Source organism: Erigeron canadensis, chromosome 9, assembly GCF_010389155.1.
Source record: "Erigeron canadensis isolate Cc75 chromosome 9, C_canadensis_v1, whole genome shotgun sequence".
NCBI classification, from domain to species: domain Eukaryota; kingdom Viridiplantae; phylum Streptophyta; class Magnoliopsida; order Asterales; family Asteraceae; genus Erigeron; species Erigeron canadensis.
Genome location: NC_057769.1, coordinates 8,444,734 through 8,472,191, shown reverse-complemented (window position 1 = coordinate 8,472,191; position 27,458 = coordinate 8,444,734). Strand labels below are relative to the sequence as shown.

Genomic DNA, 27,458 nt, shown 5'->3' with positions numbered 1-27,458 from the left:
GAGCAACCACGAAGAAGTGCAAGATGGTAGCCCTAGGACGGTCTTGGGGTCAAGATCGTCCTAGTGCTTCGAGAACAAGATCGTCCAACACTTCAAGGACGGGCACGAGTTCGACAAAAAGGCCTAGATCGATTTCGGGGCTTGTTAGAACATAGAACTAGTACAGATATGCACAATAACATTAACCATTAACACTTTAAACGATTTCAAAATCATCTATAACATGAACAAGGTGTGGCACATCAAGAACAAGTTTCATTTCAATTTCAAAAATGGGTTTTGTAGATTAAAGCATGTTATGACCCAAATTTGTTTATAAAAATGTTACTAAACACATTTAGACACAAACCCATTAACTATTAACACAATTTTCATTCAATAGTTGAACCAAATCATCAAGAACATAAACTTGAAAAAGTACACTTTTTATTTGATCAAAAACTCAAAATTTGTTGTTGTTACCTGAGATTTGATTCAGGAAATATGTTTTGATTATCACAAGGATGCTAAAAGTACAAACAATTTTGGTTTAACAACCCAAAATCAAAAGATGAATTTTGTGTGTGTGAATGTAGCTGCAACTATGTGTTTTTAGAGAGAGAGAGAAGAAAGATGGAGAAGGAGGTGAATAGTAGTTTTCTCTCTCAAGGGTTTTCATCAATTTCTATTTAAACCTTTCCCATATTAAATGAACTCAATAAATGTAAGGACCATTTGCGAACATTTTGAACTAGAACTTTTATGAACACAAACGTTTACGACTCGAATTCTAGTATTTTATCGTATTAAATTATAGATTCGTCCTTTAAGTCAAGATTTAAGATCAAATGGGTCTTCATGTAAACATATAACTGAGTCTAAAATATATCAAGAACTTGAATTGAATTGGACTGTCTAATCGTTCTAATAGCGAAAGTACGATTCTAGAAACTTATTTAAAACATTTCTATGACGGTTGTTACAGATATACTCTTCAAATAGATTACATATACATTTTAAATACTTATATCTCTATATATAATAAAACAAGATTGTTTTCTATAAGTAGTTTTAGAAAGTTTTTGATGTGGCAAATCCATAGTTCACTTTAAAAATTTTTTATTTAATTATGATGTCATATTTATAAAATAGAAAAAGCCTTTTACATCTTTAATAAAAGTATTAATCATTTATATAAAGGAAAAAAAAATCTCTCTTAGATAATATTAGTCTTTTTTATTTACTTAATCCAGTAGTCATTTTTATTTTAAAAATTATTATTGTGTTAGTGATTTATTAACTATAAAGTTAATGTGTTAGTTGAATTATTAGATTTATATCAAGTCAATCACTTATATAAAGAAAAAAAAAATTTTCTCTTAGATAATATTTGTCTTTTTTTAATTTACTTAATGCAGTAGTCATTTTTATTTTAAAGATTATTATTGTGTTAGTGATTTATTAACTATATAGTTATTGTGTTAGTTGAATTATTAATTTATATTAAGTTATAATGCTTTAATTACAAACATCATATATATATATTTTTTATTATATTTTATAATTTTAAAATTTTAATTAACATGCCCGGGTTGAACCCGAGTTGATTAACTTATATATATATATATATATATATATATATATATATATATAATAGAAGGAATAAGAATTTACCACCAAGGTTGATGATCACTTCTTAAAGTACCTTTACAAATTAAATATAATTAATGAGAATTTTACCATATAATTTATATGATGAAAACATTTTTAAAACATAGTGTAAATTATATAAGCTTACCAAAATTCCATGAGATCTTTAGGATTAAGCTTTCCATAATATGGATTATAAAACTTTGGTTTTGGGGTGGTGTTTTGTTTGACGGCAGGGAAGGTAACAAAAGGTAAATTGTGTTTTAGATTTTTTTTTTTTTAATGATAACTAATCATGCTTTTATCCCATAGTTGTAGAGATAAGTATTTGATTTGGTTTATATTTAGGATAAATAAATTATTATGATCAAGAATTTTAATGGGATTGAAACTCTTGTTGACCGTAACTTGACTTACATACAATTGTTAATAGAATGTGTTTATAAAATTGTTAAAAAAATGTGTTTGTTAAATACTAACTTTAATAGTTTATAATGAAGTTACTATTTCCATTATCATAGAGTGAATTAAGATGGGATGGTAATCCCTTTTTGGCCGATCTTTACTATCCAGTAGAGATATTTTTCACATTTGTGATGTATTATTATATATAATTAAAATTATAATTATTGTAATTCACGTTGATGATTATTAACTTTAACCCACCACTAAGTAATGTATAAAGTTTTTTTATAAATGTCTAGAAATGAATACGATTGATAGGTATATATATGTCTAAATATTAGCAATAATTATAACCGTCTAAATTTAAGAAGTTAAAGTGACTAAACCTTAAACTATTGAAATTTAAGTAATAGGAATCACATAGTGGCTTGATCACAACATTTCTATGCTTGTTATATTCTGTAAGCACATTGACTAGTCGAAAAATTAAGAATTTAAGTTAGAGACTATAATAAATTATCGATTTTGGTGACGGATGTCACATTTGATCAATAATAAATATATATAAGTATATATAGTTGATCAATAATAAGTATATATAATTAAAATTAAAATTATTATAATTATTGACAAATAATAAGTATATATAGTTTACATTATTAACTATTAATATAAATATAAACTTATAATTATTATAAGTAAATGGTCCGGTTTGGTTTTACTGGATTGTATAGTATCGAAAACCAAAACCAAACCATACAAATGGTTTACGGAAAAAACAAATCGACCGTTCAAAATTTTGATTTAAAACCAACTAATCCGTTCAAATACCTCAGTTTAAATGGTTTAGCCGGTTTGGACCAAACCGTGGATATCCCAGCTATCAAGTATATGGGCCGGTTGAACATATAAACTTCAAAACCGAATAACGGCCCAATTCGGCCTAAGGATTTTAATTCATTCTTTCCTTTCCTTTCCTTCCTTTCTAGATTCATCTTCCTGTTTCTTCTTCTCCAATACATAAATACAACTATATATTTTCCTTTTTACTTTATGACTGATAAAAAACTAAACATACCATCAATCAATTTCCTTAATAAATCGTGTGTTTTCGTCTGACAAACAAACAAACAAACAAACATGTTGATCAGAATCAGAAGCAGAGACGGATTAGAGCGATTACAAATCGACAATCCAAACATAACAATCGCCCAACTCAAAACCCTAATCGAATCCCAACTCAATGTCCCAACTCACAACCAATTCTTATCAACAAACCAATCCTTACTTCTCGCCAAAACCTCAACCGATATTTCAACCTTCACCGACATGTCAAACCCACAAACCCTAATCACATCACTCGGAATCGGGCACGGGTCAATCGTTTACTTATCGTACGAAGGCGAACGCGTCATTAAAGGGCCCAAAATCCATCCTGCAGGTTTCGAAGGACGAAAAATGACAATGGATGATTTAATAGCGAAACAAATGAGGATTACTAGACAAGAAAACCCACATTGTGAAATGGTGTCGTTTGATCGCGATACCGCGAACGGGTTTCAGCATTATGTGAACGAAAGTCTTGCTTTCGCGGTTAAAAGGGGTGGGTTTATGTATGGAAATGTGTCGGATGAAGGAAAAGTTGAAGTCGATTTTATTTACGAGCCGCCTCAGCAAGGGAATGAGGATAGTTTGGTTTTTATAAGGGATTTTGAAGAGGAGAAGTTAGTTGAGGCGATTGCGTTAGGTTTAGGAATGAGGAAAGTCGGGTTTATATTTACGCAGACGGTTTTGCAGACAAATAAGAAGGAATATACGTTGTCGAATAAGGAGATTTTGCAGGCTGCAGAGTTTCAAGGGGAAAGTGATTTGAAAGAATGGGTTACTGTAATGGTGAAGTTGGAAGTGAATGAAGAGGGTGGTGCTGATGTTCATTTTGAAGCATTTCAAATGAGCGATTTATGTGTTAAGTTGTTTAAAGATGGGTGGTTTGTGACTGAGATTGGTGAAGGTGATGACCCGAAGCTGTCGAAAATGAATAAGGATGTTGTTGTTGGTGGGAAGGATACTAGGGAAGTTGATAATGATTTTTTCTTGGTTGTTGTTAAGATCTTTGATCATCAGGTTCGTTTTCGTGACTTTGTTGATATATTTATGTGGATTATTGGTTTTTTTGGTATGTTAGCATTGTTGCTTTTGTTGGTTATTAGTACCTATGCATTGTTTTTGGTGTGTTTATGGTAACAATAGGAACGGAAAAGTGACCTTTTAACCATATATTTGATTTCACTAGGTTCGATTAAGTTAAATAGCTAAAGTTAGATTGTTGTGCTAGAAATGATGACATTGTAGGTATTATAGTTAACATTGATTTCGTATCTTGAGGGAATGAGGGTAGGTATAAGTACATTGGAACATGACATTATGAAAGTTTGAGACATGTCTTGGCCATATATGTGAAAAATATAGAACCAGTTTTGGGTTTTTGTATTTGCTTAAGTTGGTTGCATACTTGTATGTATATTGCTTCAATTTTCAACCAAAATAAAATAGTTTATTGCTAAAATCTTCAAGGAAAAATTAATTTAAGAGCCAATTTAAATGGTTTTGTTGGGCTGGATTGAAGTTAAATTATAGTTGTTATGTCAAAAAAAGTCGTTTTAAAGTTGGTGTTAAAAAAAGGCTCAACTATCTGGTTAAATTCATAATTTTACCGGCAAGGTCATTTGGATGTAAGGTGTGATAAGACGTTTTTGACTATAAAATATAGATCAGAGAAGTCTTGTCACCTCTCCTCTACTTTGCCTTATTTATGCCCTCTATTATTAGGTGAACACATTTCCTACTACCAGGAAACAATTTTGTTTGCACTGAATACTTAATTTTTTAGGAGAAGAGTAACTATAAAAGGTGATTGAATTCAGTTATCTAGGTAGCGAAACGGGAAACTTCAACTTTATAGACCGATTAGTTCGTTCGAGACTTATTCCTCCTAGTAATTTATCATTATGAACTCTTTCTGTCTCAGATCAAAGATATATATATATATATATATATATATATATATATAGGGGTGAGATAATTTGAGACCACCTCTTATTTTAGGACCAACTAGGACCATTGATTTTTGTACACCATCATGATCTACTACGATATACAAGACTTTTTTGTAAAAACACTAAGACTTTCCGGCGATGGATCCATAGAAAAATCATGTGTAAGTTACTTACACATGTGTAACTTACACATGTGTAAGTGTGTAAGTTAACTTACACATGATTTTTCTGTGGGCCCGTCGCTTGAAAGTCTTAGTGTTTTTACAAAAAAGTCTTGTATATCATAGTAGATCATGATGGTGGTGTGTAACTTACGAAAATCAATGGTCCTTTTTTGGACTTTTTTTAGTTGGTCTCAAATTATCTTTTATATATATATATATATATATATATATATATATATCTTCATATTAGGCTCCTTTTGAAGTTTCTATGACCAAATGGTATCATGTCAAATCATTTATAAACTTTTACTACTTTATGTCACTTGGGCCCTTACCTTTGCACTTCTTGCTTAAGGCAAGCAAAGAGGTGCTCGCCTCACTTGCGCCTTAAGATTCAACTATCTTGAGCTTGACTTTATTACTGCCCTGTAATAGAATGCTTATTTAATGTGAGATATGTTTTGGCCCTTTGTGTGAAAAATTGTAGAATCAGATTTAAGTGTTCAAGTTGCTTGTGATTCGTCTCGCGGGTATGACGGGGTAGCTAGACCTGGGGGAAAATCTACCAGCGCTGCAAAAGAATAGTGGATGTTTACCTTTGAGATTCGAGTAGATTAGGCTCTTTTTAGCTTTTAGAAGGGATGGATGAGGCTACATTACTTAAACTTTGAGCTTACTTTGGTAGTGCAATAATTGCCATTTAGACATTTAGTCATTTACATTTATACACTAGCATTTGCATTATTAGGATTCAATTAAAGAATCCATCTAACAATTATATTAGCATTTGGGTAAGCTTTGCTATTCAATTAAGTTTAGTAATTTTATACAGCAGGCTTCGGGGAAAAGATGTAAATCTTGAATAGTCGAGTTTCATTGATGTTAATTGAATGTCAATGGTGGAGGTGGTAGTCCTACTTATAAATTAGTCGATTTGGTTATGTTTGATCTCAGACAGGCCAATAAAAATAAAGTATGTTAGGGTTGAAGAAGTCAAATCATCCCCTGGTAAAAATGCATTGAACTTCCCAAAGCTTTAAGTATATACTTGAGATTATAATTTTTATAGAAGGGGAAAAAGTGTTTTTGAGCCAATCCGAGCCGAGCTAGTTTAAATAGTATAACCCTATATTCAAAGGCCCACTCTAGCACCTTTTGGTAGTTAACTACTTAACTGATGTCAGTGGTTGGTTTCCGTTATCTTTTTGTTAGTTCATCGTTATCACTTATCACATTATTTTCAATCCTATTAATACAAATTGTTCGCTTTGCAGGGTCCCTTGTCATCAACATTTCCAGTTGAGAATCGAAACACAGTGATTACCATGAGAACCTTAAAAAATCATCTGGATCGTACAAAGAATCTCCCATTTGTGAAGCGAATTTCTGACTTCCATCTACTACTTCTTCTAGCCAGGAGTCTTGATGTCAATACAGATGTCCCAGCATTAGCCGGGTGTGTCCATGCACAAGCAACCATTCCTGAAGGTTACCAGCTCATAATTGAGTCCATGGCAGCAACAGCTTGAAGATCGTTTTCCTAGTTACCACTCTGTGCAGCATCTTGATGTTCTTTCAGCTGATCAGAGTTGGTTTTTATAACATGTCGATGGTTTGGTTGAAGGGCTTGATGAACCTCATATGGGCTGGCTTAACCATAATCATTTATGCACATTCTTTCTATGTTCCATGTTTATATGGATTCCTATGTATTTATGGTCGACTTGTACTCTTGCTCGTTGAATCTGTTTTTTTCTCCCAGCAATAGATGTTTGTTTTGGTTTTCATTTAATCTGGAGTGCTTGTGTTGCTATTTGATGTTCATTTTTGACCTTGTGGCTTGTGTCATGATCATTAAGTACATAACTGTCACCCTGTGTTATAACACTCTCTTCTCGAGCTGATCTACCCTCAAAACACAAGGTGGCGGCATTCAATGGTCGGATGAGCTGGGTCACATGTTAGAATGGTAATTTTGTCAAAACGTGAGGGTTGATTTGTGCTCCTAAAAACGTATTTTTTTGAAAGTCTTTTTTTTTTTTTGTCTAATAATTAAACAACCGGTGAAGTATCGCAACAAATGTACTTTTTGCATAACTCCATCAATGCGTAAAGCGAAACTTGTAAGGTGATCGAAAGCAGCATCATTCATAACGAATCATAGTCAGGGCAACAGTTTGCTAAAAGCTTTCAAGTTGCATTTACAATTACAAGCTGTTTGAAAACACATACACATTCACAAATGTTTATATTCAAAGGTCGAAACAAAATAAATGAATCAAAAAAGACGTGTTAGCTCATAATTGATCTAATTCTCTTTCTCTGTATATAAAAGAGAATGAAAAGTGATAACTATTTTTGTATATTCACATTCACAATTAGGATAAATTGGTGAATGTAATGTTCAATTTCCATTATACAAAATAAAAGCTTATTCTTCACCTTCTGTTATATAGAATAAAAGCTTCTATGTGGAATATTATCTAAAGGTTGGTCTTAAACACTTGCAAATTAAAAATTAGTAGTGAGTTTAGATTTTTATTTTATATCTTTTAATTATCATTACAGTAAACATTATTTTGATTATATGTTTCTAGAAATGGATCAAACTTATTTAAAAAATTTGGGTTAAAAATCCCTATCAATAAAAGATCTAAAAAAATAAAATCTGCAATCAATAAAAAACTAAATCGAGTTTTTTTTCCTTCCCAAAACAAAACTATATTTAGTGGCCGAAGTAACATTTTCCAAATATTAGTGTTTAAAATACCAAAAAAAGCCAAACCTTTCATCATATAAACAAAAACCCTAAAAACCCTATATTCAACTCAACCTCCCTCCGTCCCCCACCGTTCCAAAGAAAAAAGAAAACCTCCCTGCCCCTGTAGTGTATATATATCTATTCTATATCTATAGATCATCTTCTTCTTCATCAATGGAGATCGACACCCAACAAGAACCATTAAACAAAACCTTCCCCGTCAAACCAAAGCTAAAACCCACTTCAAAAACCTCAAAATCTCAAACTCCTGAATCCAAATATTGGAAATCGTTCAAACCCAATTCAACCAAACAAACCCTAATTTCATCAATCACTAATCTTTCATTTTCACCAATTTCTCCACACGATTTTGTAGCTACACATTCAGCATCCGTCACTATTTTCAGCTCACAAACCCTCGAACCGAAATCCGTTATTACCTCTTTTAAAGACACTGCCACGTCAGCTTGTTATCGGTCCGATGGGCTGTTACTTGCTGCAGGTTGTTATAATGGTCAGGTGCAGGTTTTCGATGTGAAAAAGCGGTCGTCTTTGAGACGATTATCAGGGCATTCGAGACCGGTGCATTTTGTAAGTTACCCTTTTGCTGATAAGTTACATTTGTATTCGGGTGGGGATGATTCGGTTGTTAAGTATTGGGATGTGATGAATGAGAGTTTAGTTTGTAATTTGTTGGGTCATAAAGATTATGTTAGGTGTGGGGCGGGTAGTCCGACTAGTGATGATATGTTTGTTACGGGTAGTTATGATCATACGGTTAAGGTTTGGGACGTTAGAGTGTCAAATGTTGGGTCTATGATGAGTGTTGATCATGGGGCCCCTGTTGAGGATGTGATTTATTTGCCTTCGGGTGGGTTAATTGCGACTGCAGGTGGGAATAGTGTTAAGATTTGGGATGTGATTGGTGGGGGGAAATTGTTGTACTCGATGGAGAGTCATAATAAGACGGTGACGAAATTATGTGTTGGGAAGATTGGGGATGGGAATGGGGATTTTGGGAACCGGATTTTGAGTGTTTCGTTAGATGGGTATTTGAAGACTTTTGATTACTCGACGTTTAAGATTACTAGTTCTATTAGGTATCCGAGTTCTCTTATGTCGGTGGCTTTTTCACCTGATTGTTCTACTAGGGTTGTTGGTGCGTCGAGTGGGGTTTTGTATGCAGGGAAAAGAAAGAGTAAGGATGAAAGTTTGGGGATTGTTAAGTCGGAATGGGGGAATTATTTAGGTTTTGGAGCTGTTGATGAGCCTGAAAAGAGGGTTTTAAGGCCTTCGTATTTTCGTTACTTTCATCGTGGGCAAAGTGAGAAGCCTTCAAAAGGGGATTATTTGATAATGAGACCAAAAAAGGTCAAACTTGCTGAACATGATAAGCTATTGAGAAAGTTCCATCACAAAGAGGCTTTGGTGTCTGCTTTAAAGGCGAAAAACCCTGAAAATGTTGTTGCAGTGATGGAAGAGTTGGTGTCACGAAAGAAACTTTTGAAATGTGTTTCAAATTTGGATGTGGATGAACTCGGGTTGCTATTGACTTTCTTGCAGAGGTACTCGACTATGCCACGGTATGCTGGTATACTGATTTTGTTGGCTAAGAAAGTTGTTGAAAACCGAATAGATGATATTAGTGGTTCAGAAGGGTTAAAAGTTCATATTCGAAATCTGAAGAGGTTGGTTATGGAGGAGATGAGAATCCAACAATCTTTGCAAGAGATACAAGGTATAATTTCTCCTTTACTGAAGATTGCAGGTAGAAGATGAATAATAACAATATCATATAAACGATTGTCTTTTGCCTCTAGAATCTTTTGGGTCACTAAAAGTTCTCTAATTTTGTTTGTCAGAAGTTAACATTGTTCTTTCTTTTTTACATTTCTAATATTGTTGTATGCTTACTTTTCTTAAGGAATGATGCTATTAAATTACTTTTTGATTATGTAAGAGATTTTTGTTTACTCGAGTTAAAATGACTTGTTTGATCCAATTCTGATGTTAGTTATGTTTGGATTATCCTTATTTATGGGCCTGATAGTGAGTTGTGGGTCATATGAAGTTAAACGGTGAGTATATGCAATTTAATACTTGGTATTCATTTGGACTTGAATGGTACATCGGTTGGTTGAAAGACCTAGAATTAGCAAGTACACATATAATCGACTGAATAGAATTAGCAAGTACACATATAATCGACCGAAAAACTATGGTTTGTAGATATCAATATTATGTTGCAACATGCTAAAAGGTTCTGTTTTTGCAACATGCTAAAAGGTTCTGTTGGTGATCTTTTGACAAAGGTCCTGAAATGATAATTAGGCTATCCCATTTCAATTTCGAGAGTTTTACTCGGTGAACTTAGTTCAGATTCTACATGGCTTTTTTGTTGGCATACTCTTTTGAATTCAAGGGCTTGGATAGTATATAATTTTATGCAGATCAATCATTTCTTTCTGTTAAAGTCTCAGGCCTTAGTATTTAAATGACCATTATAAGGAATTAAAACTATGCTTTTGGATATAACATATAGCTGCTATGGTGAATGTTTTGGTCTTCTATGCTTTTACAGTTATGAGTGCAACAATTCTTCAGTTAAAATATTATCAGATTGAAGTGTTAATTTGATTGTCAGTTGCTAAGCTAGAACTTCATACAAGCCTAACAAAAACTGCGTGTTTGATTTGATTTAAGATTGGTTGAACCTGGAAATTAAAGTAGGAAACCACATTAGAAGTTCATTTTGATATATATACTCACCAGTCAGTGAGTTTGGTACCGGACATTCCCCCAAACTATCAAAAAGATTTTAAACACGAAATCTCGAATTGGTGATTGAATTTTAGTTGTGGTGTCATCTAGAATGTTTAAAACCTTTACTAAGTATCTTACACATGATGACAGAAGTAACTAATGATTAACAAAATGACATGAAGTTTGTGAATCATTAGTGAGATGCTTGTTACATGCCCTTACAACATCACTGAGACGCTTGTTACACCAAAATTCATTCTTAGTTGCTACTTATCATACACTATTCATACAGCTGAGTCGGTGAAAGTTGAAGATTTCAAGTGATTTTAACAGTAGCGATATCAATTTTGGCCAATAGGAATGGGAGAAGAATAAGTAGCGTCATCTACAAATACACTCAAATATCATTTCTCATGAGAATTATAAATACAATCTGCACCACCATTTTCCTCCTAATTTAGTCAGACTTCACACTGTTTCTTTAACCAGATAGAAGTTTCTTATATACACTAGATAGACTCCAATATATGCTAGATAGATATAATATCGCTTGTGATTGTCCGGTAAAGTAACAAAGATGATCTGTTTTGCATGTGAGACTTCTTGTTGACCTTGATGCCATCAAGAACCATAACCAACTTGTAATGAGCAGTTAAATAAAGTAACAAAGATGATCTGTTTTGCCTGTGAGACTTCTACAGTATGTACATTTGCTAGTACCTTTTTAAGTGCCATGATGAATGCATTGTCCTTCGAGAGAGAAGGTTCCATATGAGGTGATACTGGCAATAGATCAAGCCATGATCGTATGTAAGAAGAATTGACAGCAAAACTACTTATCTGCAAATATATTGATGCTCTCTCCATCCTGACCGTAGAAATGCCTTTGCATAAAACAATAAACAGCAGCTAAAGCTATTTTCACACTCTTAATGAAAATGAAATCAAAGACTTTGTATTTTACTAGCTGAAAGATATTATCATAACACGCATAAATGGCAAAAGCAATAGTTTGATGTTTTTATAGCAAACTTGGAGCAATTTGCAATATCCAAAAGTAGATTCTAATGAAGGCAGTCAAGAAGTTCCTGTTTTGTTTGTAGCATATACAAGTAATAGCAGAAGAAGGTATATGACTATATGTGAATACATTACTAATAGTTACTAATTTATAAAAGTCTTAGCAAGACGCTAAGCGACCAATTTCATACTCTTGACAACCGCAGCTTCGCTGATGAACTCTCTTAACAACAAAAGATTCAAAATAAAACTATAAAAGACATAAACCGGAAAAATGATTACCCTTATGTTTATTTTTTTTTATATGGTGGAAATAGTAGGGTTTTCCAAAATAAACCTGTTATGAGCTGTCTTCCCCTGAACCAGGACTAGTCAGGCAGATGAAACTTTCTTTGTAAATGCTTATCAAAACTTTTAAGTGACTACAAGGAAACCATTGACACAATTATTCACACGACTTGGCAATGGATACTAGATACATCAAGTTGTAGGTGAGACAGATAAATTATATTCTCCATAGCTCATTTAGACAAAATTAAAAAGAGAACTAAATTATGAGTTTATAACTTTAACCTTCTTACTTTTCACCATTGACCTGAAAACCAATCAAATATTTCACTGCATTTTAGTCCATATGCAACAATCAATCAAACGCCACAGATTAATTACTCAATTTGGGTAATCCAAACACTAAAGACAGGAAAAACCAATTGACCTGAAAACCAATCAAATGTTTCACTGCATTTTAGTCCATATGCAACAATCAATCAAACGCCACAGATTGATTACTCTATTTGGGTAATCCAAATACTAAAGACAGGAAAAAGCAAACAAAATGCTAAAGACATAACCCAATTACTATAAATATCAATGATCCTAAATTTTTGTAAGCATTAGAGCAGTTTACATTTCTAAGACATACCTTATGGTATGTTAATGATCTAACTCAAAATATCACTGCATATTAGTCCATATTCACTACACTTTCCCTCAATTCTCACCTCTTTTAAATCCATGTTTCAATATCTATTTCCCTGCAAAAAGGAAAAAACTCCAACATAAGCAGTAACACACAACAGTTAACTGGAAGGCTCAACCTTCGTCAAAAAGGTTCAGACAAACATGCAAACATGGATCAAAAAAAGAGAATAGAGGCTTACCAATTGTACTTTAGACGCCCAAACAAATGTGTCTGAAATATTTATATATAAAACATTTTAGGAAAGGTTATGAGAAATATCTTTGTGTGCAGCAATTAGATTCGCTATAAAGCTAAGAAAGAAGGTTTATGAGAGATTATATGGATGGATATATGGTGATATGGTTATCTTCTCAAGCAAGTTTAACAATTTGAAAACTTGATTATCAGTATAAGTACACAAATTATTTGGCATATCTAGACTCTAGAGAAATGGAAAATGAAATAGGAAAACAAAAAAAAGATCAAGTTTCCTATTGAAAATGAAAAGATGGCCAAAGTTCAATTTCTTCTGTTCTAATCGGCAATCTTGATTGAGTTTTCAAAGGGCTTGGATTGTAATTAAACACCACTACACCAGGAGACTTATCATTTCTCATTTCTTTTTATCAAGTCCCAAACCTCAATATGTAATTATGACCCATTGTATAAGAAATTAAAAGCTGTGGTTTTGGTCATTACACGGCTCATATGGTCAATGTTTCGTCTAACGTGCTTTTGAAGTTACAACTACAAAAGTTTTTCCGCTAAAGTACTTTGAGGTGGTTACTATGGTTGTCATTTGCTAAATTAGATACTCATACAATCTAACGAAAACTCCGTGTGTTTGATTATTGGTCAAATTTTATATGAGATTGGTTGAACTTGGCACTCAAAGTAGGCTCATTTTAAAATTATAAACTCACCATTCGATGACTTCTCCAAATAAGTACTGTCGACGTGTGTAAAAAAAATAATAATTTCAAACACAAAATCTCAAATTGGTGGTTGAATTTTGGTTATGGTTTCATCTAGAATGTTAAACACTTTCACTAGATGTCTACCACATGACGACATATGAATCACTACTCACTAGTGATCCACAAAATGACTCAAAGGTTGTGAGACAACAACCGGCCCCCAAGTATAGATCGTGTTCACAAATGAAACTGAGCTATATAATATTTAACTTTATTGGGTTTTAAACAAAACAAATGGTTTCATCTAGAATGTTAAACACTTTCACTAGATGTCTACCACATGACGACATATGAATCACTACTCACTAGTGATCCACGAAATGACTCAAAGGTTGTGAGACAACAACCGGCCCCCAAGTATAGATCGTGTTCACAAATGAAACTGAGCTATATAATATTTAACTTTATTGGGTTTTAAACAAAACAAATGGTTTCATCTAGAATGTTAAACACTTTCACTAGATGTCTACCACATGACGACATATGAATCACTACTCACTAGTTATCCACGAAATGACTCAAAGGTTGTGAGACAACAACCGGCCCCCAAGTATAGATCGTGTTCACAAATGAAACTGAGCTATATAATATTTAACTTTATTGGGTTTTAAACAAAACAAGGTTATTCATTTCATATCTACAATGTAACCTACGAAGAGATTTGTCATTTTTTTGCAAAATTTATGAATGAATGAAACACTCTAATTATAGCTAAATTGAGATCTTAGCTAAAGTTTAGAGTTAATTACAACATTGGTAGTATTTTTATAATTCTTATTGAGATACATACAGTCATACAGACAGTCATTTAAAACTCATGCTTTGTTAGGAGTTATATATCAGATTTGATTTAATTAACATTTTAATTGCAGTAATGCATTGGTATCCCTACCATACATGTCTTAGGGTGAAGTATATGCTTCATTGAGAGTTTGCAAATGTGAAAGACTTGCCCTTCCATCGTGCAATATGTTTTAGGAGTAAATTGTTGGAGTGTGATCATTTTATTATAAATCGTATGTCCGGGAATAGTTTAAGCCTACAGGGTCACACGAAATGACACAGTAACTCGAATAATATTAATTGATATATTACAGTAATATATTGATTAATTTGATCACGAAATGAGTTTAATTGATTAAAGAGAAGGATTAAAATGTAAAAATTAGAAATGGACTTTGGACCCTAAAGGCTTAGGGGGGCCGACCACATTAAGGCTTTGTAAGCCTTGATGTAGCTTATTTTCCAAGCTAAGTTAACCTAATCAAGTCCTATAAATAGAGGGCTTAATTCTAGGTTTTTCATTCTTGTTTTTCACATAAGTTTTCTCTCCTTTCTCCCTTTTTTTCTTTGAAGTGGCCGATTTCTCCTTTTCATTAAGGGTATTTCAACTTTGAAGTTAATGGTTCAAGCAAAGGTTTGTTTGGTTTGTGATCGGGTACTAGCATACATTATTTAAGGTGTTTAGTGTGCGATCGTAGAAGGGTTTTGCTTTAAACCCTAAGCAATAATAATATCATTATTATTATTATCTTATTGAAGCTTTGCATAAAATACATGACTCAATTCTAGTCTTTGTTAATTAATTTGATTACATGTTTGTTTCGATTTCTTCCGTTGCGCTTACTCGTGATTATGTATGTTTATGTGTTCATATTTTAACATAAATACCATTCAATATACATGAACTCATAACATCACGGAACTGCATGTTACACCACAATTCATTATTAGTTGCTAAGTCATATAACCAAATCGAAAAGTAGTCCGTAAAACTAGAAGATTCCAAGTGGTTAAAATAATAGTGATATCAGCTTTAGCCAACAGGATAAGCAGAAGAGTAAGTAGCTTCATATAATACGTACACTCGAATAGCTGCTTTTTCATGAGATCTATAAATGCAATCCAACTCGTCATTGGCGTTGTTAGAAGTAATACACATTACAACAAAGCCATTTCAATCGTAGTTTGGTCAAACTTCATACCATTTCCTCCAGCCTGAATGTACACACCTAACAATTGAACAACTGGTCATCTAGCACTGACCAGACAGGAAGTTTCCTATATACGCTTGATAGACTTCTACATATGCTACATAGATACATCTCTTATAATCATCCGATAGAAAGAAACAAAGATGACCTGTTGTGCCCGTGAGACTTCTTGTTGACTATGATGCCATCAAGAAGCATAACCAACTTTTACAGATACATAAATCAAATGAGCAGTCAAATATATGCAAGCGAGTTCCTGTCATGATTAGGCTGGGGTCGGCCTCTGGTAGGAGTTGGTGGTCTTTGATTATTAAGCTCCTACAACAGCGACAACATGGATGTATATCATATTCACAAGTCACAAACAATTGTAGCACATGTAATATACTCATAATTCGGTTTTCCATCTAGAAAGGGAATAATGATTATGTCAATGGGCCTTTGGCCTAGTGGTACCCAAGGTGTCCCACATACTAGAGGTTGTGGGTTTAATACCCCACCGGGGACATACATGAATAGGTTAGGTGTGCAAGAGTTGTCACCTCGGAAAAAAATAGAGTGAGTGATGCTTCTATTTAAGGCAGCCACGTTTCTATTGCTAAAATAAAAGGGTGAGTTGGTACGAATTCTATAAGTTGATTTACCCAAAAAAATGAAGAAATTGTCGAATTTGATGGTAACCATTGGTGGTTTCCATAAATGTACTATTCCCACTCAGGTGCTCTAAAGAAGAGTAAAAAATTGCATAAGTTGCAGTAGCATTTTCACTCACAACAAGAGGCTGGAGGAGTTCTCTGAGGTTCTTACAGAATGACAAGATTATAAAGTAGGTAGTGAACCATGGTTACACATGAAGGGAAATAGAGACTTACCTGCATCCAGGTTTCCTCTTGACCATGTTGTGGAGATGTTTCTGGTGAGTGAATTGGGGGCGGCAATGGATGAATCAGTTTTGGAACGATTACTAATCCTCTGCCAACCACTAGTAAAGCTCCAGCATTGTTTGCTGTCCCTGAATACAGTAAACACAACTAGAGCTTAGAGAGCCATTTGCTTCTTTTGCATTTACTCCAATCAATTGGCCAAAAAAGTTGTTTTCAATGTAATCTGTTATAGTGGAAGATTGTTTCAGCCGAAGGGACTAACATTTAAAGATAAGGCTTACCACAATAATTCGTGGCAGAGAAAAGGGTAATCAACTGCCCCTGGGCAAATCTCTCGAACCCATCCATCACACATTCATGTGCTCTTATGATCAGCTGAAGTTTATTTCTCTTGCAGAAATCTGTAACTCTGTCAGGCTGTAACAGTAGTTACAATACATTACAGTCTGATATTGGTATATAAACTTGTAGAGGTAGCAAATGATCGGGTAGGTGGGTCGGGCTCGGGTCAAAACAAACACAATTTTGGATGATGGCTTGGTTAACTGAAACACTTATAGTCCAAAACTTTGAGCTGTTTTATAAATTATTAGCGGGCTCAAAATAGTTACAAAATCTAAAATTTAAAATAATGCTCTAATTTCAACCCCACCTCCTTTTGTTAAGTTTTATTATATAATCAGCTAACGCGTTAACAATCAATTGTATCCCGAAATGACTATTTGACCCAGTAAACGAGTCAAAATTGCCACCTCTACCAAGAAGAGTAAAATTTTGAAAGTAACAATCTCTTGAGTCTTGATATATAGCTGCATGCATACCCCAAAAGTGACGAGACCAGGACCCCTAGCATTTGGTCTAAGACCTTCCACACTATCATTTTCTGTAGGATCAGACCTGCAGAAAATAAAGAAGAAAATTTTTTCAAGAAAGTATTGGAAGAAACCAAATGGTAGGCTGTGAAAAAGAACTTGCCATAACAAATCCATTAAGACAAGAGATCCAGCATCCATGTTTATTGGTCTCTCTATTTTCTCTATCTGTTCAACTAAATGTATCGACCTCCCAATGCCACCATGCATACATATTATCTTTTTCTCAATCAGTGCTGCAAGTGGAAGATGGTTAAACAGTTGATTGAACCGTGTCCATGCCCAGATCCCATCGTTCTCCCCCTATACATTATACAAGCACATGAACATTCTAAAAAACTTCATCAAGACGACTCCAAATAAGATGTGGCTAACCGGATGGGTCAATTAATGTAACGGGATAACCTCGAGTTGGTTCAACCCGCAACAGTTTTTTCAACTTCTTCACAGAATTATTTAACTATTTACTGTGGCTAACTGATAGGTTTTATGTTTTCAGAACACTCTGGATGACTTACAAGTTCTGACCCATTGTCATTGTAATTGCAGATTTATATTAACCCATTTGTACGGTTGGAAAAGTATAATTCCACCAATGTACCCTTCAATGGGTCGAAATCGTCACCCCTAGATATATTTATCAATTACCATTCTCTCAATGCACTCAAGACGGAAACCAAAGAGTGCATTTATGTCAGCAGCCTCGTGATTCCCACGTATTAAATGAACATTCTCGGGATACTGAATCTGAAAGCAATGTAAAGGAAAAACATGGTGAATAGAGGATGACGATCTTAAATGGGGCAGTAAGTTGCAAGTTACAAATTCCTGGCATACCTTTAAAGCAAGAAGTAAAGTGATTGTTTCCAAGCTATGCTGTCCTCGATCAACATAATCGCCAAGGAATAAATAGTCAATATATCTGAGGAGTAGAAAGAGATGGTCAATTGGATACATTTCAGGACATATCAAATCCATAATAGCAAGGTGCTTAAAAAATTCAAATTCTAAGCATACGTTATGTCTCCAGCGGTAGAAGGAAATCCATATTCATCAAACAATCGCATAAGATCACCAAATTGTCCATGAAGATCACCAAACACTTTAATTGGAGCTTTCAACTGAAGAACTGTAGGCTCATGCAAAAATATTTGCTCAGCAGCATAGCAAAGCTCTCCAACTTCATATGAATCAAGGAAAAACCTCCTGTTAACAGGTGGTTTCCAGTTTCGAGGCCTAAGCAAATTAGAGATGACCTGCAATATCGCCATATAAATATCTCAGTATTTCTCTACTAAAAGATATGGGGTTATAAGTTGTAATTTACCTTTTTATGCAACCCTTGAGGTGACTTTTGCCTTGTGAACTTTTTGGTGGGAGATGACATATCATTTTGTGAAGGAAGCATCCGTCTACTCTCATTTTCAAACTGATCCAAGGATAATTGTCTTACTAACCCACCAAGGTTTCCTACAGTTTCGTTAGCTACCACAACCTGCAATTATATAAACACCATGCTTCTTTATCCTAAAAAAAACGAGGAATCCACTACCCAAATTTAAGGGTGGAACGTAATGGACAAGGTAATGGAATTACATTCCATTATCAAGTTAGTTGACCGATATGAATGGAATGGTTTCAAGTATACTGTTTGGATTTCAGGATTATTCGTATCAGCTGAAACATATTTTGGAAACATGGATATAAGATGTTTTTGATGCAAGTAAATTGTTTTTTTTTACTAATTTGTGATTCTATGTGTACTAAAAGATAATGATTAAGATGACACAAAATGTTTTTTTATTTCCTTGCTATTTTTGAAAAAATCATATAACAAAACTTAACTGAAAAATCTAAGGGTTTGGGAATTACATGGAAAAAGGTTGAGTTGTGAGTTCAAGTTAATTCCATGATATGAAATGGGATAAAATCTGCACTTGCCCATTTATAGAAAACTAACAAAATAAAGGATTTACATCCCTTAAGACATAATTCATTCTATTCCTTCACACAAAACTACAGCTTTGAACAATTTGACTCCTTATTACTTTAAATTAAATACTGCATAGAGGTTGAGATGACATACAGCTCGTGGATGGAGTCTGACGTCTCGCTCGGTATCAGCACCCTCTGAATTGGCCTCTGCAGCTTGTGGGTAAGTTGAAGCGGTTGTTCCTCCAGGATTAGCAGAATGCGCTTGTGCAGCTTGCCACACAGCATTAACAGCCTTAGCTTCAGCAGCAGAAGCTTCAGCTAGCCTTTCCATTGATTCTTTTCTCATACTGAAAAAATTAAAAAAATATTAGAGAGCCAGATAGTCAACTCTAAAAAATGACTCAGATTAGAATGAGAAGCGCATCTTAAATTTCAACATACAGTAGGTCGTAGGACCGAAAGGATTCAGATTAGAATGAGAATCTAATCTTAAATTTCAACATACAGTAAGTTGTAGGACCGAAAGGAAAATGGCATCAACCTTAGGCCACCAGATGGACTCTCTGGTCTACTGCTGGGAGACATAGAATCAAATGGGCTCAAATGGTTTGACCCAGGACTTGCTACATATGAATTGCTTTCAGGTGTTAACAGAGGAGAATCAGAATCAGGCGCATTATCTGCTATGAGAAAATCATCTAACAATACATCTGCATTACATGAAACAAATAATACCATGTTAGACCGTGCAATTTATATTTATGATAAGTAGATGTACCTAAATGTAATATTCTACTCTAAGTTCTGGTGTAATCTTATTAAACTTGATAAATACAAGGTTTAACTTGATATCAGATCTCAGGAACCTCTACCGCCTCTAAGTCTAAATCGGCAATCTATATACCTCCGCCATCTCAATCTCTTTGTCCAGTCAAAACATTGCTACTATTGTTGCCTTTACTGATGCAGAGAAAAAAGCTCATAATACGCACAGGTTCGCCTTCACCCTTTCTCCTAGTAACTACAGTTTCTGGAAGGTGCATGCTTAAACCATTTCTAATCATCAACCTATGTGGATGGTACAATTAACACTTTCGCAGATGTCTTCCCAAAGCCTTTACCCTCTCAAGGATTCCAGTTCTTATGGTCCAAGTTGCAAGTCGTTCCACGCCCTCAACTTGCGGGGGAATGTTAGACTGTATAATTTATATATATAATAAATAAGTAGAGGGTACCTAAATGTAATATTCTACTCTTTATGTGAAGTTCTGAGGTAATCTTATTAACGTTAATAACATACGGGGTTTAACTCCAAAAGCATAAATTTTCAAATCAAATGATAAGAAAAGGGTTTTCCAGGAAATAGAAGATACCTCCTCTGAGACCACCAAAGACGTATATGCGAACACCAACAGATGAAGCAGCATGCCTACAACGACGCATGAGTTCCAAAGACGGATCTTTGGTTTGGCCCTTGTTAATTTGTGAAGTCACCATGCCATATCTATCTAACCAGACTCCAGCAGCCGTGTCCAACACTGTAAAATGTAACCATTGTATTTTCTTTATCAATGTTATGATAACTCGTGTGATAAGTATAAGTTACATAAATCTTAACCTGCAACAGCGGCTTCACTGTCTACCGATCGTCCTCCCCTAAGAACACCTCCTGTAACATGCAATCGAGCACCAACAAATACCTGCTTACCAACAAATGATTAAATGAGCAGGATCTTCTGAATATTAACTATTCTGCAATGTAAAAGACATGATGCAAGCAAATTGCAATAGCTTACACGGTTTATTATTATTATTTTTTTGAAAGGCAAAGACTTACACCTATAAAGCACCACCTAATATTTACACTAACTGTCTCCAATGAGACAATAAAAGGAAAAGTATTTGCACACAAGGACAGGTATTTACATGCACAATCAATTAGAGGTGGGAATTTCAACCCAGTTGAATGGGTTGACTCTTATATTAAAAAAGACCAGATTAGTATGTCTGCTGATATGATTAGGTGATTATATCATTAACTTTACAAATTTTAAGACCAGTGGACACAAAGATGTTAGCAGGCCAACCTGACCAACACGAGCATCATATGAAACCTTGGTGAGTGTGTGAACTGTTACTTTAGCTACATAATCATAGCTTACCGCGGCATGTTGGTACCTTGCTGAAGGTGAAACTCCAGGTGCAAGTGTCCATTCCCATAGACCACTTCTATGCATAAGCAAACCATAAGCATCTGCTAACGGCTGAAAATGGATATATAAACCAATAGCTTTAGGACAATATAGAGTTAAACAACAATACAATGTGTTACATAATGAAAACAATTGATAGTTTGAGCAAACTTTAGTATAATTAACTTCAACTTCTCTTTACTTTAATTATTCTTCAGTTTGCTTATGATAACGAAATCATATCTTACCCAGAAAAAAAAACTAAATCAGATCTGAGATTTACGTACATACACCATGTGTTGATAAATGAATATTTACAGGACATACCGTGCCTAAGATGTCCCTTCCACCACAGAGCAAAAACATACCATCTGAGCGGGCACTAGCAGTCGCATACCTGTAAAGTGTATTAAACATTTAAGACACAAACATTTGAAATACAGTTCGTATTAAATATTTAATCCATCAACAATATGCTTTTGAGAAATGTTACATATTTATTAATCTGTTTTCGGTGCTTAATATATAATTATATAATCATATGTAACCTGGAAAGTCATTTGACTAAATTTTATCTTAGTTGTTAAGTTCTTATATCTAATAGAATATTAACAAATTTAAAACCGGGAATTCAAGTTTTAGAGAGGTCTTATATTGAACGAGTGGCTTGACTTGTTTTCTAGAAGTAATAGCCATCAATCAAGATTTATGAAAATTAAATAAAAAAATATTAGGTTCTATTGATTAATGATCAAAACAAGAATACATATGAACAACAATACTGAACCTCAATACCATATATGTGCTGATCTATCATAAAAGCTTGTCACAAACAAGTTATTTAGTCTTTAACACCGGGGAGCATATAACCTTGCAGTATGTGAGTTTGCCACCAACCAAGAGGTTGAGGATCTAAGTTCCATAATGGAAAAATGTGTGAATTACTGTGTAGTGTTGTTAATCTTTGATTTTCTAATAAAAAAGGAAGTAATTATAAAACAAACCTAATAATTTCCTTTTTTTGGAGGTAACTGGATACCCCAATTAGCTTTAAACTATTCATTTTCTTTGAAATAGGATAATCATAAATTCTAACTAGTCGAAATGTAAACCCCAACAACTTGAAAGAAAAAAACAACAGTTAAATACACTATTGACTTTCAGTTTCTTGAAAAACCAAGTACAGATACCCATATATTTCAATTCAGTTTACACCTGCTACACAAGTATACGGATATCACATTTTCATGGATATGAATCTATCAAATACGTTGATCATATATTCAGAAGGATAATAGTAAGGAACTACTTCCAGAGTCACAACCAGACAAACAACCATAGATGTCATAGATCAACCACAGTTAACCTATGGAAGTCTCAACACTTCATTCACAATTAGATTGTATACTTACATTCTAGCAGAAGGTTTATCACCTTCGGGGTTTAGTTTCTGCCAAACATAGGGTTTTTGAGCAGTATCCAACGCCCAAGCATCTGAAAGTACTTTCTTTCCTACACAGAAAAGATGTCGCTGTTATAAGTTTATGTACTAATAAAACAACATATAACCAGTTAAATTAGAATGTTTGAAAAGGGAAAAGACTTTTGAAAAGTAAATATGCAAGAAATGACAATCAAAAGAGATAAATCTTTATAGATTAACACAGAACTAAACAACAGATAGTGTTTAACGCTACACTACCACAAAGGCTAAACTGTAAAAAATAAAGGGCTTAATATCTCATTATAATCAGTAATAAGAAATCCGTTTCTCAAGCAACTCAGCTATAGTTTCAGAAATAGGACATAGTAGGAAACCAGCTCTAAATTTAAATATCAATGGTATGAAATTAAGGCCTCAAAATTTTTAAGGTATTGAGTATCTTTAGCCAAAAAATAACGATATAAGCACGCAAAAGGCCTAAAATTCAAAATTTATTGCACGGTTGCTATTTCAATAATCATCTTATCGACTTATAAGGGACAAGGATTCAACAAAAACACTGCAACAGCAATAGATTGCTATTTCATTACACATCTTATTGACTCATTAGGGAGGAAGACTGGAAGTGACTAGTTAGTAAACCTGTCCATTTTACCATTTCCTTTCAAGGAATCAAAACTTTCAAATGATTTAGCTGTTCTAGAAAGCGATAAACGCACCATCATTGCCACTAACAAGAACAAGGTAACGTTGGGCAACCAAGTCCATCACATGACCATAACGTGGGCCAGGACCTTGCCCACGAACAACAACCCTGCAAACCACAAAAGGAACCAACCAACATATATAAAAACAAGTGATAGCTCAAAAAACATAATAAATACACAACTATAGTTTACCTGTGCCATTTGTACTTATCATTGGTCAAGTCAAGCACATAAAGATCATCCGTCGAATGCCCAGCAGGACCTATCCCCCCCTAGCCACACAGCACAAATTAATCAAAGCTCAAAACCATAAACATTGTATACATCTCATCACAAACCTACTAATCACCTGATATACAACCATTGTCCCCACAGCAGCAGCCACATGAGCAGCCCTAGGTGAAGGTGGCTCCCCAGCCGGTTGAATTCTACAAACTTTTCACAATCAACACTCCCATTTCACACAATAAAAAAAAAAATCATGAACTAAATGCAATATACATAATATGTAATGGTTCATTTTCTAATAAATAACATCATACACATGAATACATGAACCAACCTGGTCCATTTTCTTGTAATAACATCATACACATGAACTGCGTTCGTCACACCATCTAATCCTAACAAATATCAACATTTCAAATATCACCATACATATAACAAGTAACAACACATAAACTAAGGAGGAATAATAATATGTATATAAGTTATACGTATGCCAGGAACCGCGGAGGAGGGACCGCCACCAATGGCGGTAACGCCACCGAATAGAATCAACCTAGGTCCATGTAATTTGGTCTGAGCAACTGCGGTTAACGTGTGCCCGCAGCGAGGACCCGGTGCATCCTCATCTGTATCCCAAAATGTCTCTATTTGACTGTAACTTGGAGCTGGTGCTAGCCAGGGTTTTGAATTCATTTTTTACACTATTACTAACTAATAAACCTAATTATTACTAACTAAAATTCTTCTTATAATTATTAACTGTATATATAAGTTGTTATTAGTGATAATTAAATACAGAAAGCTGTATATGTTGAATTCATAATTATTGATAGATATATACAAAATAGTGTAAGTATGTATGAAATGAAAACGGTTATAGAAAACGGTTGGGGGAATGCATTATGTGGAATCGCACTCAGAGAGAGAGAGAGAGATGGATAAAGAGAAAGTGGAATGAATATGGACAGGAAGGAAAGAAGGACTTCGGAAGAGTTCTTTTATTAGACGTGTTCGCATATATTAAGTCGCGACATGGACTTTGGGTATCAGCTTGGAGCTGGGGTTGTGGTTAATGGCTTGGGCTGGAGCTTGAGGTTGGGATTAGAGGTTGGGCTTTTTTTTCAACTTTCTTCTTATGAGCTTTTATTTTAAAGATCTTTCGGGGCTTTTAGAAGCTTTTTGGGGCTGGGGCTTTAAATTCGAATGCGTTTCCAAACAGGGTTAATGAACTTATATTTAAAAGCTCCGGGCTTTTAAGCTCCTAAAAGCCCTTAAAATCCCCTTGCCAAACAGACACTTTAACTATCACCTTGACTTAGTTTTATTTTTAAATCTCATATTTAAAGTTTTAAGCTATCACCTTGACTTACTTTTCGTTTAATATATTACGAGAGCAAGTACCCGTGCGTTGCGGCGGTGAGATGGTGGGGTGATACCTAGGTCATAGAGTATGATAGGTTATAGGTCTTGATATATCATAGTGTATGATAGTCAAATGTCTTAACCGTACGGGCTCCGCCCTCGGATTTAAAAATTTGTCGAAACTATATCGAATGCATCTCTAATGAAAGAGCATGAAATTTTAAGAACACCCATACAACTTTTATAAATTATCGATGTACGGTTTTTGAGATAAAAATTTTTGAATGAATTGGAGGAATAAATGATTTATGAAGGAGAGAGAAAAAAAGATGATTGGTTGAGATTTGAGAAGAGAGAAAGGGTATTATAGTTATTTTAGATAAATATAGAATAGATAGGAGGGGCATTTTGGGGAAGTACTTAAAATCAATATTGAAAATTTCAAGTTCAATATTGAAAATTTCAAGTTCAATATTGAAAATCTAGGAAAAATCTGTTTTATAATATAGTATAGATATAGATATATAGACTATTGGGATGTACACGCAATGCGATAACAAAAACGACAGTAGTGTTATAGTGATGTGAATGATGGTGACTACTAGTGTATTGGTGGCGACGATCACAAATGTCGTAGGTAATCGATGTAAAGATGATTACTTTTACAGGTAATGAAAATATTTTTAAAAGATAAAAAATTAGTAGTGTAAAATAAATGCATTGAGGTTAAAATGGTCATTTTATATGTAAAAAATTTAATTTTTCTATATGAGGATTAGAGTTTTTATATCTTATATTTAGATGTTTAGAAAATTATACAAACAGTGCAAAGGAGAGTCCGGACTTTTGACGGACCACCTTTTTTGTGCACCGTTTTCCCAGATAAGCTTTGCTTCTCTAGATGCTAGGCGCTTCGTTCAGGTCAGCAAGGACTCACTCACCTACTCCTTATCTAATACTTTCTTAATCTGAGTTAAAAACGCTCACTCTCTAGATAAATCAAGAAACAAAGCTTTATCTGTTTTAATAGTGACATAGATTTAACAACTCTTTCTCAAATTTATCAAATTTATTAGATGAGATTAAACTTAAAAAGGTCTACAATTTTCTTCGATTCGAAAATTTGGAGTGTTACATGATAATATGTAAGTTATATATGCAATACTATTTTTTATTTTCTTTTAAATGAATGAATTTTCACTTACATAACATTTAAATTATAGAATTGATCTTAGCTTTATATTAAAAAAAAATTGTGTGCCTAAAAAATGCATCTAATTTAGGAAAAGAAATGACATTTTTCAAACAACACAAAAGGTCAAACTTGTTTACAAGTTACATTATACATAAAAATTATGAAAACGAAAAATGCAATAATGAAAAAGTTTATGTTATGATTTAGACAAAGAGTCATACGTGTTTCAAGTACTCACTTAGAAAAAGGATAAATTACACAATCAATTTTAAAATTTGCATTGAATTTGGACATAATAAATGGTTGAAGTTCAAACAATTTATGTTTAAAGTAAGTTGCGTTGGACTAGTGCAGCAAACGAATTTCTTTCGTTAGCAAAACAAAGACTCTTTCAATAATTCAATTCAATGAGCTGATGCTTCCAGACTTACTCAAAGTTACCGAGTCAATAAAGAAAAGATCAATGCACCAAAAGATCCATTGCATTACATAGGGTTTTTTTTCTTTCTAAACGGCCAAATATTTGTGAAACCGGAAACTCCGTTGGGGTTGACTCGTAACAGATACCCCTACCCCGACCCCGACCTTGTCAGAGACCGAGTCACCCACACTCAATGGTTCAATTGTATCATTTTTGAAAAAATCCCATTAGATTTCAACCAAAGTTTGGATCCCTGATCTCATAAATAAACTTGAACATTGTCACATCATCCCATGAGATCCGATACATTGCATTACATTCTATGGTATCAGATGATTTTTTTTTTTTAATAATGTTTGGGCTGTATTTCATGCAAAAAGTACCTTTAGCTATGCGTGGTGCTTAAGAGGCCGGCTTCATACGCGTTTGAGACTTTGAGCTACTGCATGAATTTAAAATATTGGAAATCAAGATGCATGCACACATAT

General features: G+C 34.0%; 3 protein-coding genes and 1 long non-coding RNA gene across 6 annotated transcripts; 2 read left to right on the top strand and 2 right to left on the bottom strand.

Moving 5' to 3' along the window:
• Nucleotides 1-3,021: 3,021 nt before the first annotated feature.
• Nucleotides 3,022-7,046, top strand: LOC122582356 (NPL4-like protein 1). The gene is made up of 2 exons (XM_043754734.1): nucleotides 3,022-4,158; nucleotides 6,529-7,046. Exons 1-2 carry the CDS (start codon nucleotides 3,175-3,177, stop codon nucleotides 6,781-6,783), a joined length of 1,239 nt encoding a protein of 412 aa, XP_043610669.1. The 5' UTR covers nucleotides 3,022-3,174; the 3' UTR covers nucleotides 6,784-7,046.
• A 1,006-nt stretch (nucleotides 7,047-8,052) lies between these two features.
• On the top strand, nucleotides 8,053-10,017 carry LOC122581999 (protein SLOW WALKER 1). Its single transcript, XM_043754336.1, has one exon. The coding sequence runs from the start codon at nucleotides 8,190-8,192 to the stop codon at nucleotides 9,792-9,794; it is 1,605 nt and encodes a 534-aa protein (XP_043610271.1). The 5' UTR covers nucleotides 8,053-8,189; the 3' UTR covers nucleotides 9,795-10,017.
• Nucleotides 10,018-11,085: 1,068 nt separating this feature from the next.
• Nucleotides 11,086-13,384, bottom strand: LOC122583072. The gene is made up of 3 exons (XR_006321309.1): nucleotides 12,959-13,384; nucleotides 12,721-12,832; nucleotides 11,086-11,662 (listed from the first exon to the last, which is right to left on the bottom strand). It is a non-coding gene; the product is annotated as an uncharacterized LOC122583072 (long non-coding RNA).
• A 2,181-nt stretch (nucleotides 13,385-15,565) lies between these two features.
• On the bottom strand, nucleotides 15,566-24,852 carry LOC122580839 (serine/threonine-protein phosphatase BSL1-like). 3 transcript variants are annotated; one of them, XM_043752994.1, is made up of 21 exons: nucleotides 24,481-24,852; nucleotides 24,327-24,387; nucleotides 24,114-24,192; nucleotides 23,957-24,036; nucleotides 23,777-23,871; nucleotides 23,026-23,125; nucleotides 21,941-22,010; nucleotides 21,584-21,685; nucleotides 21,040-21,121; nucleotides 20,795-20,959; nucleotides 19,963-20,131; nucleotides 19,573-19,768; nucleotides 18,814-18,981; nucleotides 18,504-18,742; nucleotides 18,324-18,408; nucleotides 18,135-18,233; nucleotides 17,590-17,789; nucleotides 17,436-17,511; nucleotides 16,896-17,031; nucleotides 16,603-16,742; nucleotides 15,566-16,048 (listed from the first exon to the last, which is right to left on the bottom strand). In XM_043752994.1, the coding sequence occupies exons 1-21, from the start codon at nucleotides 24,683-24,685 to the stop codon at nucleotides 15,965-15,967; spliced, it is 2,631 nt and encodes an 876-aa protein (XP_043608929.1). In that variant the 5' UTR covers nucleotides 24,686-24,852; the 3' UTR covers nucleotides 15,566-15,964. The 3 variants fall into 3 exon arrangements, with proteins under 3 accessions (XP_043608929.1, XP_043608930.1, XP_043608931.1); XM_043752995.1 differs by having other exon boundaries at nucleotides 24,327-24,381; XM_043752996.1 differs by lacking the exons at nucleotides 24,327-24,387; nucleotides 24,481-24,852 and having other exon boundaries at nucleotides 23,957-24,026; nucleotides 24,114-24,170.
• Between the last annotated feature and the right edge of the window lie 2,606 nt (nucleotides 24,853-27,458).